Raw genomic sequence first — 16,797 nt, 5'->3', positions numbered from 1 at the left:
GTAATTATCAAAGTCTGAGTAATATTCTCTGCCTCCCTGATAACTCTCTGCAGGCTGCTCTGCGCCCTTGGTACGTTTGCTCCTGCTCTTCTGGTTCTGTGTAGATCATTCCAGTAAAAAGTAAATAAAAAAAGTTGTGTGCTCCCCAAAGTCATGGCAGAACGTGGTCTGCAATATCTCTTCCTCTTCCTTCGTCCACATAAATCGTCTCCTAAGGCAAGTGCAGAGAAAGTGAAAGAATGCACTTGTACCCAAATGCTCTCCCCTTCCCTCGAAGGGCAAAATTCCCCACTAGTGCTTATGTCTGCTGTCAGGGAGCACCTGATGCGCTGTCACCTTCCCTTTCCCCCTGCCCGTGGCAGGGAGGTTGGAATTATCTTTAAGGTCCCTTCCAGCCCTGACAATTCTATGATTCTATGATTTCTCCTGTTGCAAAGACTAAAAGAACATCACAGACCGGAGTAGGCCATGAAGATGGTTGGGGGGCTGGAGCACCTCCCTTGTGAGGACTGAGGGAACTGGAGTTGTTCAGCCTGGAGAAGAAAAGACTCCAGGGAGACTTCATAGCAGCCTTGCACTATTTAAAGGGAGCTACAGGAAAGATGGGGAGGGACCCTTTGTCACAGAGTGTAGTGACAGGACGATCATTTCAAACTGAAAGAGGGTAGATTTAGATTAGATATTAGGAAGGAATTCTTCACTGTCAGGGTGGTGAGACACTGGAACGGGTTGCCCAGAGAAGTTGTGGAAGGCCCCTCCCTGGCAGTGTTCAAGACCGGGTTAGATGAAGCTTTGAGCAACCTGGTCTAAGTGGGAGATGTCCCTGCCCATGGCAGCAGGGTTAGAACTCAGTGATCTTTAGGGTCTCTTCCATCCCAAACCATTCTGTGATTCTCTAAGATGTGCCCAGCACTACACAGCCACCACTCGGCTGTGCACAGCCACCTCCCCATGGCTGCTGGGTGGTCTGTCCCTGGATGCTTTCACCAATGGACCTATTTTTCCAGATGTGGGGTCAGTAGCAGATACCAGATGTGTGTGTGGAGATCACAGCAATAGCCTGGTGTGTTATGGGGAGGCATTTGTCCTGGATGGATGGGCTGTGGTGGCAGTGGTGGCAGTGGGCTTTGGTAGCAGTCCGAAAGCTTTGGTCTGGTGGAGTGGAGTGAGTGTGTCTGGGGCAATTAGGATCCTGCACCTCCCATGGAGATGGAGGTCCTGAATCTTGCCTCTCAAGGCATCTCCTTGCTGGTTTTGATTCCTCCCTTCCCAGCCCCAATTTTCTTTATTTACCCCAGGAGCACTGGGGGAAGCTCTCCAGCCGCCCCAGAAGATGAGGCTGAATGGTCCCTTCCAGGTCCGTTATCAATGCCCCAGGTCTGCTGACCCTGTTATTTCCAGTGAACCTGTTGGTGGGTCAGGTTTTGATCCTGGAGGTTCAGCTGAGGTCTTTCCCTCTGGGTTTCTTCTCTAAATGATTTTTAATGGCAGCGCTGAGTGGCTGAAGGCAGCAGAGGTGGTACCACACCATGGGCAGAGATTGATCTGGTGCAGCCTGGAGTCCCCAGCCACGAGTGTCCCCCACACCCCAGTAATTCCACTGAACTTGGTCCTTGGGTGTCCATGGACTTGGCCACCAGCTTAAGCAACTTGCTGATAACTTAAGTGTCTGCTGGGCCAGACACTTAATATTATCAGCAGACGCTAAATAGGTCTTTCTTAGTTAGTGATCTTAATTTATTAGATCAGGCAGCAGTACTCTGGGAAGAGCTGTGCTGGAAAAGGGAACAGAGCGAGCTGTAAGTTTCCAATTTCTGCTGGATCAGTCCCCTGGAGATCCATGTGATCTGGTGCATGGAGGCAGTGCTATTGCAGTGACTCATAAACAGATGTGCCCAATTTACATTGCAGCTTAATACCTTTGTTTAAAAAAAAATTTGTTTTTTCAAGACAAATGTGTTAAAGCAGATGTTTCCAGTAAAACAAATACTTGTGTGATTTACAAACAACTTCCTACTGCCAGAAGTCGTTAGAAAATGTGGAAAAAAGAAAAATGGTTCTGTGTACCAACAAAAAGACAAATTCCAAAAGTAAGGACATAACAAGGAGGAATTTCTACACATTGAATGAAAAGAACTGCTGTGGTTGGGTTGGAAAGCAAGAAGTTTGAGAGTGATTTTGGTTGCTAATACCAGTAAGACTAACCCTGACCAGTTACATGCATTAAGCGGCAGAAACCTGTCTGTAAAAATACTTAACCAGCTCCCGTTATGTGGGATATGGGGTAACCAGGACCACTGTGTGGGATTGCCCAGACGTTCCTAAATCCCTTCCACCCCACTGAAGCCTGCACTGGGGGACTGCGCGGCTGCAGGATTGCACTAACCCTAAAGCAAAACAAACTGATGCAGCCCCTGTAGCAAGTCCCACTCCAAGGGATTCCTCCCTGGACATCTGCCCCTCTGTATCCCACAGCATCCTGTGCAGCTCGGGCTTCCTGGGGTTGTGTAAACCCAGGGTGTCTCTTAATTTCCTTGGAGCACTGGGCAGGGCTGTGCCTGTTCAGCTGCTCCTCACAGTTTTTAGGAGGCAAAGGCGGGTGTAAGCTGAGAAACTTTTGTTGTCTCTGGTCTCTTTGGCCCTGTTTTCCGCCCAGCTCCATTGCAGGGCCGCTGTCACGCAGTGCCTGCAAGCCCAGCACTCGTGTTATGTATGACTTGACACTCCATGTAGTCTTAATGTGTTTCCCAGGCTGCAGCTGCAGCCCAGCCACCACTTTTCTGTTAGCTGCAGGGGCTGGCAACCCCCTTTTGCTTTCCAGCTCTATGCTGCAGAAGTATCATATTTTTTTAGTGCACTCATCACCTATTTTATCCAGGCATTTGTTGCTAAAGAAGCGGCGACAGCGGATGTTTGTGGGTTGGCAGGCTGCTCCTCTAAATCTGTTGTTGCTTGGCACCTGGGCAAATGGTTTGACCAACCTCTGAGAGGACACAAAGTCATCCAGACAGATGGAAAGGTGGAGAGGCATCCAGCAAGCCCGAACCAAGCAAAATGAGGGAATCAGGAAGCAGAGAGGGTTCTGCTGCTTTGCTAGAGCATCGCAGAAGAGCAATCCGGGGCGACCAAGGCTGCACGAGTCCTGTGCGATGCGTGTGGGTTTGGCCTGGCGAAGGACACCACCTCTGCAAACGCTGCAACAAGGGCTGTTTCTGGAGCATCTGGAAGCAGCTGTGCATGTTGGGGTGCCTCCCCGTGGCTCTGCAGGCAGAGCTGCTGAGAATGCCTCTTGTGGCTGGAGGGGTTGGGAGGATGGGCAGAAAATGCAGCCCCGTCGTCTTCCGCAGCCTGTCCCTCCCAAGGAGGGGTGACACAGCAGCCCAGTGAGAAAGCAGCAAGGGTGAGTTGAGGAGCTTCTGTTGCTTCTTGGCACATGGATGTGGGATGTTTCTTCAGGGCTATCAAGTTCATCATTAAGAAAAATGACTGCTAATGTCAGAGACCTCTTAAGGTGTCCTCAGAAACAGGGGCTGAGCAGATGCACTAGAAGATGGCCATGGGACGGGACTGCTCCTCGCCCTCCTCCTCCCTGGCGTGTCTGATTTCTGTGCCTTGCCGTAAAGAGTGTTTTCAGAGATAAACCTTGAAAGGCTGCCTTTGCAGGGAGACTTGCTGGGATGTGTCTGGGGAAATTAAGAACATCCCAGGAGGAGGCCACCACTGCAGAGCAACTCAGGGCACTCAGACGTGCCTTTCCCAGCTCATCCATCAGTGCTCATGAAACCTCATTGCAACCTCAGCTCAGTTTTAGCCATTAGTGAGTGGAGGCTGGCACTCAGGGACCAGGAGGCTTCAGTGTTTAATTAATCTCTGCAAAGCAGAGGGCATAATTACTGTCTGCGGTGTGCATTGAGACCCTTGGGTGAAAGGCAGCGTGCTGTCACTGCTTTGCCTTTCCAGAGCAAAACTGCCTGATTTGGTCTGTGAAAATCATCGCTGGCCGGTACCATGGGCCGTGCAGCGCTGTCCCAGGCTGGCTGCTCGTCCTGTCGCAGTGTTCTGGGATCTGCTGGCCGCTGCCAGAGCTCTCTGGGGGAGGGCTGAGGGCACATGTAGCCCAACACGTTTATGTCCCCTCTGTGGTACATCGCTTTCCCGACTGATGCAAGTTGTCCAAGGGACATGGAGCTGAGTGGAAGAAAAAAACCTCCCCTCGCTCGTTAAAAAGGGAACATCTCCATCTGCTTTCCTGGTGTTTCTACACAGGCTTTTGTAATTTGTTTCTGAAATACCTTTGATTTTCAGTCATCGCTTCAAACAAAGAGGGAAAATTGCCTCTAGTTGCTTAGTGCTGGTTTTACATTAAGCCATCCTGCAAAGACTAAGCAAACTAGGTAAAAAAATAAAGGTATATTTTGGTAGCTTAAGGCTGGCCAGGCAGATTTCCTTCTTGATATCTATAAAGCTTTTATTTCTCACAGTTAGCATTGTTTTTGTGGGTGTTTAACATCAAAGGGAGGAGAACAGATTGCAGGTACGTTGAGTTCCAGCACAATCAACTGTTATTATTTAAAGAAGATGCTTTTAACCAAATCTTTAAAATTACCTCCTCATTTATCAGTTGTCAGGTGTAAAACTGCTCGTTGTACAGAATTGTTCTCTGTCACACGCCGTCCTGACGCTGTCGCACCCACTCGCACTCTGGGTGATCTGCAGACATTTTTCAACACTTACTACCCAGCATTAAGAGAAATAAATAAACGTTTTAAAAGTGTAAATGTTGTATTTCGTAGGAGTCAGGCAGGATATTTGGAAGGGAAAGAAATGTAAATAGAATGAAATTCTTAAGCAAGATTATTGATATGACAGGACTAAAGAGCTTCGGATTCTGTGAAAAGTGCCTCTTTTCATCCCTCTAATAAGTCCATTACTTGCACTCGGGAATATTTTAAGGTCCTTTTCATGCTGAATCTGGAGTTGAGCATGCTTTGCATTTCAAGCTTTGTCTATGAATCAGTAGAAGCCAAAGTTATTTCTGCTTTAAAATAACAGGAGCAGGGAACAGCTAATCTCTTTTCATTCTGAGTCCTTACATTATTTTACTGGACAGAGTTTGTGTTGGCTACAAAACAGGGCATTCACAAAATCTATGAGAAGGAATTTAGTCTAAGAATGAAGCCTAGATTGCAGTATGCATAAAGACTCCTTCTCCTAAGGCCATTAAGAAATTCCAAATCTGAGCTATTTTGAACAGTGACATTAAATTAGCCTTGCTAATTCCAGTAATTCAAGCCCATAGCTGAGTTTACAAATCTACTAGATGAGGCCTTCCCATAATTACAATCTCAATGTGCTTTTCAGCTAAGGTGAGTTGGCACAAAAAAAGATAAATAAATAAAAGGAGGGAAAATGCTCTTTCTGTTCTGGCTTTTGAGATGAATATCTCTAAAGAACAGTTAACCGGCTGTATTTCTCCAATAAGACGTCCCCTGTCCTGGACTGGTAAGTTCGTTTTGCCTGTAATGTGCAAGTGAAATGCAGAAAAGAAACTGGATTTTTCCCTGCTTTGTTTTTTTCTCTGTTGTCTCTTTTCAAAGGAGCATTGATGCTGCTTGTGCTTGTAGTTTGTTTTTTAGCTGCTTATTTACAGATAGTAATTTCTACTGCAAACAGAGTCTCACTGTGTTACCCACTTTTTTTAGGGGACGAGAAACCCCAAGATTGGTGAATAAATTCAGGTTAGAGCAGGTGGACCAATAATGCAAAGCAGCAACCTTCCTTATTCCTCTGGAGAAGTTGATTTCCAGAACCCAACACAACTAGACATTCCCAGAGTGATGGAAAGGTTTTGAAAATGTGTTTTCAAAGCCAGAAGGCACAAACCCATGAAACAAATAAAAATTGAGTGCATTATTTTAACGGGTGTTAATTTTATTAGAACTGAACTGAGCTGAGTTAATACAAGGGCGAACGTAAGTATTCACATCAGCACTTAACTCGGGCTGCAATGTTCATAAAATGTCCTTTTGATCAAACTGTAAGTGTTTTGATCCTTATTCTATGAGCATTATTCAAAGTGACCTAACTGTAGCTCCAAACAGGCATCTGCAGCTGCAGAAGTCCTTGAGCAATAGCAGGTCAGGAACTTGAATGTGTGCTCTGCCAGGAATGCTAATATTGCAATCCTTTTTTTTTTTTCATTCCAAATAAGAATGAAAGCACAAAAACTCTTGACAAAACCCAACAGAAAATTATCCTGCCACCATTGGCTGTGGATACTCAAGTGAAAATATTAAAGAAAATGCTGGTTTAGTCTATCAGATGGTGTGGCTGTGAAATATTTTGGCATTGGCGCGAGTGATTTTTGCTTTCTCCCATTGATAGCGTTGTCACCACTGGCACAAAACTGCATCAGCACATTGCACGGTCCCACTGAGCCCGTTTGGAAAAGGAGGGGACTGCAAAGCTTGCAGGAGGCTGGCAGGCAGCTCCTCCTCTCCCTGATGCCGGCAGATTTCCTACCACTGACCCGTGTTGCCTGTTCGGCTCAGGTAATGCCCCAAAGTAGTGCTTAGGGCAAAATCAGGTAGAAATAGCTGTGCTGTTTTTGAGGAGCTGGAGGGAAGTGCTGTTGCTCCCTGAGGCTGGGGTGATGTCCAGGGAGGACTGGGACTGGGATGATGCGCAAAACAAGCCCATCTCTTTTTTCTGGGAGGGTGGGAGAGGAGGGAGGCTGGAATGCAATTCTTGATTTCCAGGAAACTCTTATCTCTAATCTCTGTAATCCGTTTTAGAGAGGATTTTGTATTTTTCGAGGGATTTGCAAACTGGATTATGTAGCCTTTTTATTTTGATTTTCCACTGTGATTGTGACGTTCCTGAGAGTGAGCTGTGAGTGCTACAGATAGGATGGAGAAGGAGGTATTTGTGGACTTGGATGTCAGAGCCCTCTTGTGTTGTCACCTCATCTTTTCACTGCTCACTGTACTGCTGGATGTGTCTCCAGAGCAATTTGGATGCTCCCACGTGGGTCGTGTGTCCCTGTCCCCGATACCCTCCGTGGCTGCACATACAAGCTGACTCAGGGAGGCACCAGGCAGGATCCCAGGGCCCATCCCCTTCTGCCCTTGCTCTGTCCTCCTGCAATGTGGACAGCCGAGGTGGTCTCCTTGAGCTCCACCATGGTCCCAGCCTCGAGCACTGGTTTGATGAGGTCCCAGCCACAGGTCTCCATGCATGAGGGGGAGCCTCTTGTTCCCCAGGAAAGAGCAAGTGTGGTGAGATGGATCCAGCACAGCCCAAGCCCTGCAGCCACAGTGTCTGGGGCTCAGCTGGGATGACACCAGGTTTCCTATCAGAGCTGCCACCGCTATCCAGCTCCAGCTTTTGACACCATCCATCCACCGATGCTTTCGGACCAAGGTTTTCTCTCAGTCTGGGAGGGAGGCAGGGAGCAGGAACCAGCCTTGGGTTTGTGTCAGGTATTAACATGCACTGGGAGAGCAGCTGGGTTTAATTTGGGTCTTTCTCTGCAGCCATGCAGAAGGCAGTGCAAAGCCAGATCCTTGTTTCAGGCTACAGTGGCTGTTCCCAGGGCTCCTTCCAGCACAGGGAACATGACCTGAAGCTGTTAAAAAGTTCCCACCTATGAACCCAACCCTTCTTTTTCTATATAAAGTGGGAAGGTCAAGTGTGTTGATGTTTCCCAGGGCCTCCTGCACTACCCCATTTTTATAGGCTGAGGTGACTTTAATGTTGTTTTAATGCAGGGCTAGCTTTTTATTTATTTATTTATTTATTTATTTTAGCAGCTTAACGCAATTAAAAAAGCCGGGCGGTGCTGTAGCCTCTCGGCTCCCTTCTCTTGGCAACTTTCTCACCTCAACCTGTGCTTCATGCAAACATTCCCTCAGCACAAATGGGAGGACCTTGCTCTCCATCCATGCTGATGATTTTGGGCAGCATTAAGATCCCAAAACCTCGGGGAGGCAGGCTGAACAGATGTTGTGTGCCACCATGCCTGAGCCTACCTGTGGGCTGAGCAGGTATGTCTATGCCCAACCCAAATTCTTGGGTTATGGCCCCTGATCTCATTCCCAATATTTTCCTTGGCACCATGAGTTATATATAGCCTGGTGGAGTCTCTGCTAGGCTGATCCCTGAGCTCAGGCACTTTCTTTACATGTGTGCTCAAGGAGCCAATTACTAACTTGCTTTGATTTTTCTTTTTCTTACAAGCGTGAGGCAATGGTGGATGTCCAGGGATTTTTGACTGACTGTAGACATCACACAAAATCCTAGTCCCTTCTGATTGAAGAGGCACGTTCCTGGTTGCCTACTTGGAGCATGAGTGCCACAAACCCTGGTCCCCGTGGCCTGGGCCCTGTTCAAGTCTGGTTTCTGCACACAATGAGTCACAAAGGAAGATGTCAGATGTTCCTGGGTGCTGTAACACCACCATGAGTTTTCTGATCAAGCATTGAGAAATATCCTTCTGCCTTCAGGGCTACTTCTAGCAGCTGACATCTGGAAGGCAGGGACCGTTGCTGTTCACCTTAGGACTGTGTCTTGATGGGTTTTGCTAGTGCACGAATGTCACTAAATGTCCTGAACTTGAAGAGTTGAAGGCCAGCAGGTAGCACGCAAGAGCTGCCTGTCCTGAGCATTTCCAAAGAGCTTTTAGGGGAGCAAAGATGAAGAAGAAAATTTCAGTTTGATGTGATAATGTTGGTTTTGGTCATTAGAGGAAATGTGAAGTATTTCATTTTGCTCTGTTGTCACTAGGGAAGTTACCTCTCAAAATCAAGACTGTCTTGAGATGTCTCAGGTGACAGCAGAGTGATCAGAACGATGTGTTTGTGGATTTAGATCTTAAAGGTCTCCTAAGAGGGAGAGGGTGTCTCCGTGTCTGGGTGAGCTGAGGTATGTGAGGGATCTGCAGGAACATTGTGTGACCCAGCCCTATATTGCTGCCTCATAAATCACTTCCATTCATACTCTTCTGTTTCCATCTTTTCCTCTTCTTTTTACTTGACTCTTGCCTTTGTAGGTGCTTTTGGCTGTCCATGTTCAGCTCCCTGTTTTTCAGTTCTTCTAAGCTCCTTTAGGTAGCAGCTTTTTCCAGACAGTATAGCTGGGCATGCTGCTTCATCGTCAAAGTACAAGGACTTTGGTGCTTCCAATTAATAATGCTAATGAGATTTGTTAATTTTTAATAGATTACATGAGTGCATTTTGCTAAACATGTTTTTGTGGCTCCACTCTGTGAGTACAGTTCAGAAACTCTTTCACTTGCTGCCAAAGGGAGAATGATTAATGCAGTTGCAGATGCCAGATTCTCTTCAGGGTAAATCAAGAGCACACCAAGGAGCAAAGAGGAATTTAATGGGTACGTTTGCAAAGTAAACATAGGCCCAGGTCATAAATGATAGCCTTTCCTCACCACTAGCCCCTGGCCAAGATGAGGTGGAGAAGTAATCACTTGAATTGAGGTCATGGTGCAGCCCCTCTGCCCATACCATGTGTTGGGCTGGGGGTTTGGGGGTGTTTTGTCCTTTTGCCCCATTGGTAGCTTGAGGATATCTGTGCATGAGACTGTTGTGGTAGTGCTGGAGATTGGGCACCCAGGGTATGGTTCCAGCTGCCTCAGAGAGCTCCTGGCTGATTGCCCCATGTACCCCAAGCAGCACCTGACTGCACCGTTGGCATGGGGCTGAGCTGGAGGTCCCTTGCTTCTCCATGCTGGATGACTTGATCCCCCCAAATCAACCTGGTTGCTGCTCTCTAGAGTGCTTCAATCCAGGGGGAGCTTCCCCCACATAGGTGCTGGGTTTGTGGTCTTCAGGTTGCTCATGAACACGTGCTGCAGGCTGCAGGCCATCAGTGGCACGCCGGCAGCAGGGATGCATCAATGGGACAAGTCGGGGAGAAGTCTTAGTTGGCAAATGAGCAATACCAGACACAATTCCTTTGGGTTTCTGCCCAGGAAGTCGGCTTTACCACTTTCTGCTGAGCCTCGCCAGGCTTCCTTGGCCGCATCGCCAAGAGCAGCAGGATGGTGTTGATCCACATTTTTTCTTCTTTCTTCCCAAATCCGTATTGCCAAGAGCCGCACCTCCTAAATTGCTGTGAAGGAGGTAGAAAAGCAGAGGCACAAGACCATGCACATGTTGTTCATCCATCTTGGTGATCTCACAACTGTGCCAACACAAGCTTCGTGGCCAGCCCTGGCTCAGCACTTTAATTACACGCCGGCGCAGCCACACCTATGGCGGGGCTGGTGCGGCTCGTTGTACAAGAAGACAGCTGGCAAACCTGTTGGTGCTCCAGGATTTTAGTGGTAATAAGCCAGAGCGCAAAACCTCCCTGGTGAGATGAAACCATGCTTGGCTAGGTGTTTGGGAGAGTTTAAGGTGTTTGGGAGAAGCAGAGGGTTGGGCATCTCAGCTATATCCATGCAATTGTGGCCGTGTGTGCTGTGTAACTCTGTGGATGGGTTCTGATGGTGTCTTTGTGGAGGCAGACATGCATTTATAGTATGAGCTGGTTGCATGAGAAAGCCAGGTAACTGGAGTCTGGGGTGAGCAGACCTTTTGTTCCTAGAGGAAGAGTTTGGGAGGAAATTGGGACTGTTCTAGTTTTCAGGTGCAAAGACCTGTGAGAGTGAAGTGGTCGGTGCTGTAGAGATGGAGGGAGTTGGGAGCCAGGGTCAGGCAGTCTGGTCTGTGGAATCACAGGCTCTTATGCTTTGCCTTGTAATGAGTCAACAGCTTGAGCTTGACTCAAACATATCTCCCTTTGAGAAATCCAGTCTCGCTTTGGAGACAGACCGAATCTATGGCATCTGTCAGCAACTTATTCCCTACGCTGATGAGGCTTGCTGCTTTAAAAAAATTAAAAAGCAATGCACCCTGGAGATGGTAATTCTCACTGGCTGTGGTAGCACGTGCTTTCCTAGACCACTCCTGAAGGACATACACAGGCAGATGTTCACAACTGACTGTGAGAGCTGCAGGACCTTGCCAAGCTGCCCTACTTGTCTCTGGCATTTCTACTCACATGTGTTTTGTGCTTGCTGGAAACACGTGGTCGTGATCCATTTCCTAGTCCCTTCACACCACAGAGTTTACATCATCTGCAAACAAGGGCCATCACCATGTCCCCGTAAGCACTTTGGCCCGCTCAGCAGCCTCGTTTGGTGAACGCGCTGCGTTAGGCAGGATGGTTTCAGCTTGTGGAGAGAATCCTTTTCACACCCGTTGCTGTTGCACAGGGCACCAGCAGAGTTATCAAGTGTCACGGCAAAGCGGTTTCATGCACAGCCATCCATTATGACTCTGTTACTATATTAGGTCCATCTCTGGAGCCATCTGCCAGGGCAGGCTTGGCAGGCAGGCAGCCCAGATACCTGCCTGCGAGGTGACATTCCCTGGCTCTGGGATCTGGGCAGCAGCCGAGCCAGCCTGTGGGAGCCAGGCACTGTCCTCCTCTTGGAGGTCATTTGCCAGAGTGGCGTTCACTAACAGTTCTTTACTTAAGACCATGTCTGTTGTCCTTTTATGGCTGAAAAGCCTCATCTAGTTGAGAGGTGGCGTCCCTGGCGGCAGGGAGGCTGGATTAAAATGATTTCTCAGGTCCCTTCCAGTTTAGGCCATTCTATGATTCTATGAAAAGGAGTGTTTCAGTAGGCAGTGGTGGATCTGGCTGCTGTAACACCACCTGCGTGCCAGTACTCATCCTCCTGGCTTCTTCTGCACCAGCTGCTGTGGGACATCTTACACCAACTCCAAACCAATCTCCTTTTGCTTTTTTGCAGCTGTCTCCAAAGCTAGTGCGGTACTGCAAGAGGAGCTTTTTAATGATTCCCACCCAATAAGCTTGTGCAGAGTCAACACACCTAATTCTGGTCCTAATCCACGGAAAAATGCCGCCGCTTTATTCTGCGGAAGCGGAAAGCGCGTGTGGTAGAGCTGGCGGCAGGTTTTGTCATCCACGCAGCGAGACCATTGAAGCTTTTGCCGTCCAGGGAGCAAAGCACAGCAGCTTTGTGTTAGAGGGGCTTTGGTTACAAAAGATGCTTCCGGAGGGACCGACTTGTGTTCGGCTGGAGACCTTTCACCAGCTGTGTAAGGACTCAGGGAAGTGGCATGGCACGCTCGGCTTGAATGCATTGGCAGGGGGGAAAAAACAGAGCTAATGATTGACTATTATTTTAAGGGGATTATCTAATCCGCGGCCAAGAGGGACAAGAGGGACCCAGATGAGCCAAAATGAGTAAAGATTGAATACGTAATGAGTGCACATTGCTTGCAATACCCTCTGGACTCCAAGTGACTATAAACAGAAACAGATTTTTCTAGTTTTCACCCCCCCAAAAAACCCCCACAACAACAAAAACCCCCCAAACAATACAAAAACCCAAAACAAACAATCAAACAAAACCAACAAAAAAACCAGCCTTTGCTGGCTAAAGGGCCACTGTGTAGTAGAAACTGTTGTGAATGAAGCAGTGTTGAGAGCGGGGGCAGTACTGATGTCTAATGCAGAAGGTGGCTTGGGAGCAGGGACCAGAGGAGCAGCCTCTCTCAGGTTATTTTGTGCCATAAAGGCAGAGTTTTGGGTGGAAGTGGCGTATGCTGGAGGTTAGTTGTTGTTACTCCACCAGCTGTCCTACCGCTCCATCCCTGGTACCCCAGCTTCTTCCCTCCCTGTGACTGGGAGCGGGAGGTGCAGGGATGTGGCAGTGACCTGGACTAACTGGGGATCCTAATGACGCCTGGAAACTGTAATGGAGCCATCTTGAGAAGTATCTGGTCAGGAACATGTGCTCATTTGGATTCCTGGATTTGAATTTTTATTTTTAATTTTTATTATTGCCTGGGCCTGGTTATCACCTGCCTCAGGTCTGTTAGAGGCTAATACTTTTTATTTTCCTTTCCTCCAATGAACTAAAGGTCATTAGAAGTTAAGTGAAAGGGATTTTCAAGAGTTACGGATCCAGTGTGAATACAAGATAAAAGATGTATGGCTAGATCCGTTATAGCCTAAAAATACAGTTGGGCACAAATAAGCCCAGAGAAGAAAACAATAGAAGGAACAGTGAAAACAAATGTCACACCCAAGCACTAAATTTCTGAAGCAGTTAAACAAAGCTAGGAAAATAGTTCTCAAATCTCCGACAACAGGACGGTTTCTGGTCCTTTCTCTTTAATTTGGTCAAAGAGAATGAATGAATGAATTGCCATTCACATTTGGATGAAATCCCATGATTTAAAAAAAATGACCCTTACTCAAGTTTGGGTGAAATCCCAGAATATGAAGGTTTCCTGTACAAAAGCCTATGTTCGAAGCAATTGTTTTGGTATGCTTTGGCTGAACAATTCAGCCGGTGCATGGCAAACTGTGCAGGAACTGGCATCTCATGAATTACAACATCACGGAATGAGACTTTTAATGGGAATGTCAATACCCTTAGTGCTGTTAAGGACCTTGTTGAAATACTCTTTTGTTTCAAATGTCTTTTCTAAACTGAAGGTAAGAGTAGTTTTTCAGTTCCTGTGGATTTAAAAAAAAAATCCAAAGGATTGAGTTTTGCTGGGATGTCCAGTAAGAGAATATTCTGCCCCAAAAGCTCTGCTGATCAGCTGCAGATCACTGACCCAGAAGCCTTGGTGGTGCTGTGACCCCATGGGGCATCTTTGAGATTTTACAAGTCTTTGGAGTGTGTGGAAGCACCTTCCAAAATACACCAGGGTGGGCTGTCGTCATCCTGACTGGATGTTGTGCCAGCTGAGGAGCTTGTGAGGGTGTGCAGTTCCAGAGGACAGTGGCATGTCTGTAGTCTTCGGAAGAAAAGCAGGAAAGTTGCAGAGAAGAGTCCCACAGATACTGTGGGACTCTCCTGGAGACTTTACCAAGCAGATTTTGCTTGCACCTGGCCCTTTGTGTGTGTGGATATCTGCTCCCTTTCAGCCATTTCTGACCCTCTTTGATGGCCTGGGCTGACTCGTCACGCTAACATCGTTACGCTTTTGTTTTGCAATGTTTGGGTATTCTTGATTAAGAAATACTGCGTGTTTGCCTTGGCAGTGGTGCTCATTGGATTGATGTGGTGGTTTTTAGCTAAAGTGTTTATTCAGCCTCTTGGATTCTTTCTCAGGGGTGGGGTGGGATGATCCAAACCCGTCAGTACGCTGGTGATCCACGAGGACTTGTGAAGGGCTCAAGCCAGGGTCTCTTCTGATGGAAACCACCAGGTTCCCCTACTTCCAGAGGCCAGGATCTGGAGATGAGGTGAACAGAGAGAAACCTGGACCCCAAAAAGAGGTGGCAGCAGCATGAGAAGGGGAGCAAGGAAGTCATGGTCTTGAGTCGAGCATGGGTTGTACCAAGCCCTTGTGGTAAAGATGCTTGGCAGGTACAGATGCCCCAAGTGGATCTGACTAATGGCATCCTAAAACACCTTTCACTTTTTGTTGCTGGCCCTGAAGATTTACGATTTCTTGCCTTTCTACATTGTCTGATTGGGCTTTTTTTTTCCCCCTCCCTGTCCCAGGGAGACAAGGGTGGCTGTGACTTACTGCTCAGCAGGCACTTTGCAGCCAGTGATGGATTGTTACAAGCTTTTTCCCCATTAATATAATGCTCCTCTGCCAGGAGTATTAAAACTTTTATACTGGGAATTTTCTTGGGTTGGAGCTCCCATGTGCTTCATCTTAAAGCCCCCTTATTGCTACACCAGCATGCCCCAGGGTACGTGATCCATTCAGATTCCTCACTCTCCAGCTCTTTGATGAGGTGAACAGGGAATGGGATGGATGTGTTGTAAGTGCTGTAAGGAGCGTATTTTGCACATTCTTTCAAAAGACTGCAGAAATGCCGAGTTCCTTGGGTCCTCCAACCAGGTATTTGGTAAACAAGGGCTCATGTTGGCTCTGCATTTAGGGGGACTATTTGTGCTCGCCTGGATTTCCTCACTCCTGCACACATCCTTGCCACGTCTGGGGAGCAGACATGATTTGCATGGCTAAACACCCACTCCGAAGCTCAGCTGGTTTTCTTTGAGAGTAGCTCTCCAGATCCCCTTAGATTTAGATTAGACGTTAGGAAGAAGTTCTTTACTATCAGGGTGGTGAGACACTGGAGCATGTTGCCCAGAGAACCTGTGGATGCCTCATCCCTGGAAGTGCTCAAGACCAGGTTGGATGAGGCTTTGAGCAAATTGGTCTTGTGGGAGTTGCCCCTGCCCATGGCAGTGGGGTTGGAAATAGATGATCCTTAAGGTCTCTTCCAACTCAAACCATTCTACAATGATTTGATGATCTCTTTTGTTTTCTTACTGAGTTACCTGACAGTTGTGATTCTGTGGTGTTTCCAAGCATAAGGTTTGGTGTAGCGTACTGAAATGATCTCTGGGACCAGGACTGACAAGATGTTTGCTAAGCTCTTCTGGCCCATCCACCCCTGCCGTGATGCCTTCGACCACATTCAGACCCAGCTGTCCCCAGCTGCTGGCACGAGCTGCCCCGGGGACACCGGTGCTGGTGGGGACTGGCTGTGCCATCACACCCCACCCATTACTAACCACCTCTCTCCTTCTGCTTTCAGAACTGGCATACGACCTGGATATGGATGACACCTCTGCAAACAAGCAGCTTCTGAACCAGCAAAGCAAAGATGGCGCTGGGGTCCCCAGCAGTGACCCCGGGAGCGCAGCCCCTCGCCTCAGCCCTGCCGCTGCTGTCACCCTGGTGCTGCCACTGCTGCTGGGCCACTGGCCGTGAGCAGTGCCGGTGGCATCACTCAGTGTCTTTCCATGCCTTTTTTTTAATGAGGAAGATGTTTGGAACTTCTTCTGAAATATATGCACATTTCCAAAGACAGGGCAAATGACTTGAGCTCGTTTTGTAGAAGAGAACGGTGTCTTCACACCCACACAAAACCCTGTTCATGGTAAACTAGTAATTACGTAACAGTGCTTTTTAAAGATAATCCTATTTAATATAAGAAGGTTCATATTAAACTGTGTTCCCTGCAGTTTTTGAAGACTGAGCTCTCTCTTGCTGTTAAGTTGAAGACCATATCTCATCTTGAATTGTTTGAACGTGCATGGGGTACCGAACACCTACAATTTATGAAATACTCTCTGCAAATATCAAACCCCTGATCCTAGTTGACTTAATACAGATTTTGTCTGTAGTTCAAGCAGTTTTTGTATTTACTCCAGATTCAAGGCTCACTGCTAGGAACCTGGCCAGGCACATAATACGGAGGAGGATGTGTGAAGATAGGGAAGAGAGAAGGTCAGACATACGGCAGGAGGAAAGATGCCACAGAAGAGGAGTTTTTGTGCACCAGGATTGTTGTAGAAACGTGCTCCTGTGGGCATGAAGCACCCTTGTGTTGTGGCAAGTTGCAGATGGTTTTGCTGCTCGCCTACCAGCCAGCTCCTGCACAGCCCTTCAGTGTAGGTGGCCAGTCCCCACCAGCATCCCCGTGGCCCATGCAATGCCCTGGTTTTATTCTTCAGAAGAAAATCACTTCCTTTCCCACGGGAAATCTGCAAACACAGCTCCAGCCAAAGGACAGACAGCGTGGATGTACATGCTGTGCTTTACAGGGATGAACAACGGGTGTCCAACGCATTGTGCTACGAGGGAAAAGAAAGAAAAGGATTTGCAGGAGCCTGAGGCAGATGAGACTCTTACTCATGTGTTTCTTTGCATGTTACTTTACTTAAGCTATCTCTAAAATAAAGATTGGTTGCTCTATAAACGGTGTGCTGGCAGTAATCTCCCA

At 47.7% G+C, this 16,797-nt stretch overlaps 1 protein-coding gene across 1 annotated transcript in view; it reads left to right on the top strand.

Annotated features, from left to right (window-relative positions):
• Positions 1–15,782, top strand: part of GPC3 (glypican 3) — a gene marked incomplete at its 5' end in the record, with an annotated part of 79,597 nt that extends 63,815 nt beyond the window's left edge. The window contains one exon of the mRNA XM_009876777.1: positions 15,607–15,782. Within this exon, the coding sequence (XP_009875079.1) occupies positions 15,607–15,782 (176 nt within the window). The remainder of the gene's footprint in view (positions 1–15,606) is intronic.
• Between the last annotated feature and the right edge of the window lie 1,015 nt (positions 15,783–16,797).

The sequence above is a fragment of the Apaloderma vittatum genome, unplaced genomic scaffold (genome assembly GCF_000703405.1).
Source record: "Apaloderma vittatum isolate BGI_N311 unplaced genomic scaffold, ASM70340v1 scaffold5369, whole genome shotgun sequence".
Taxonomy (NCBI): Eukaryota; Metazoa; Chordata; class Aves; order Trogoniformes; family Trogonidae; genus Apaloderma; species Apaloderma vittatum.
Note: the sequence above shows the minus strand (reverse complement) of the source record. Positions and strands in the feature narration are given on the sequence as shown.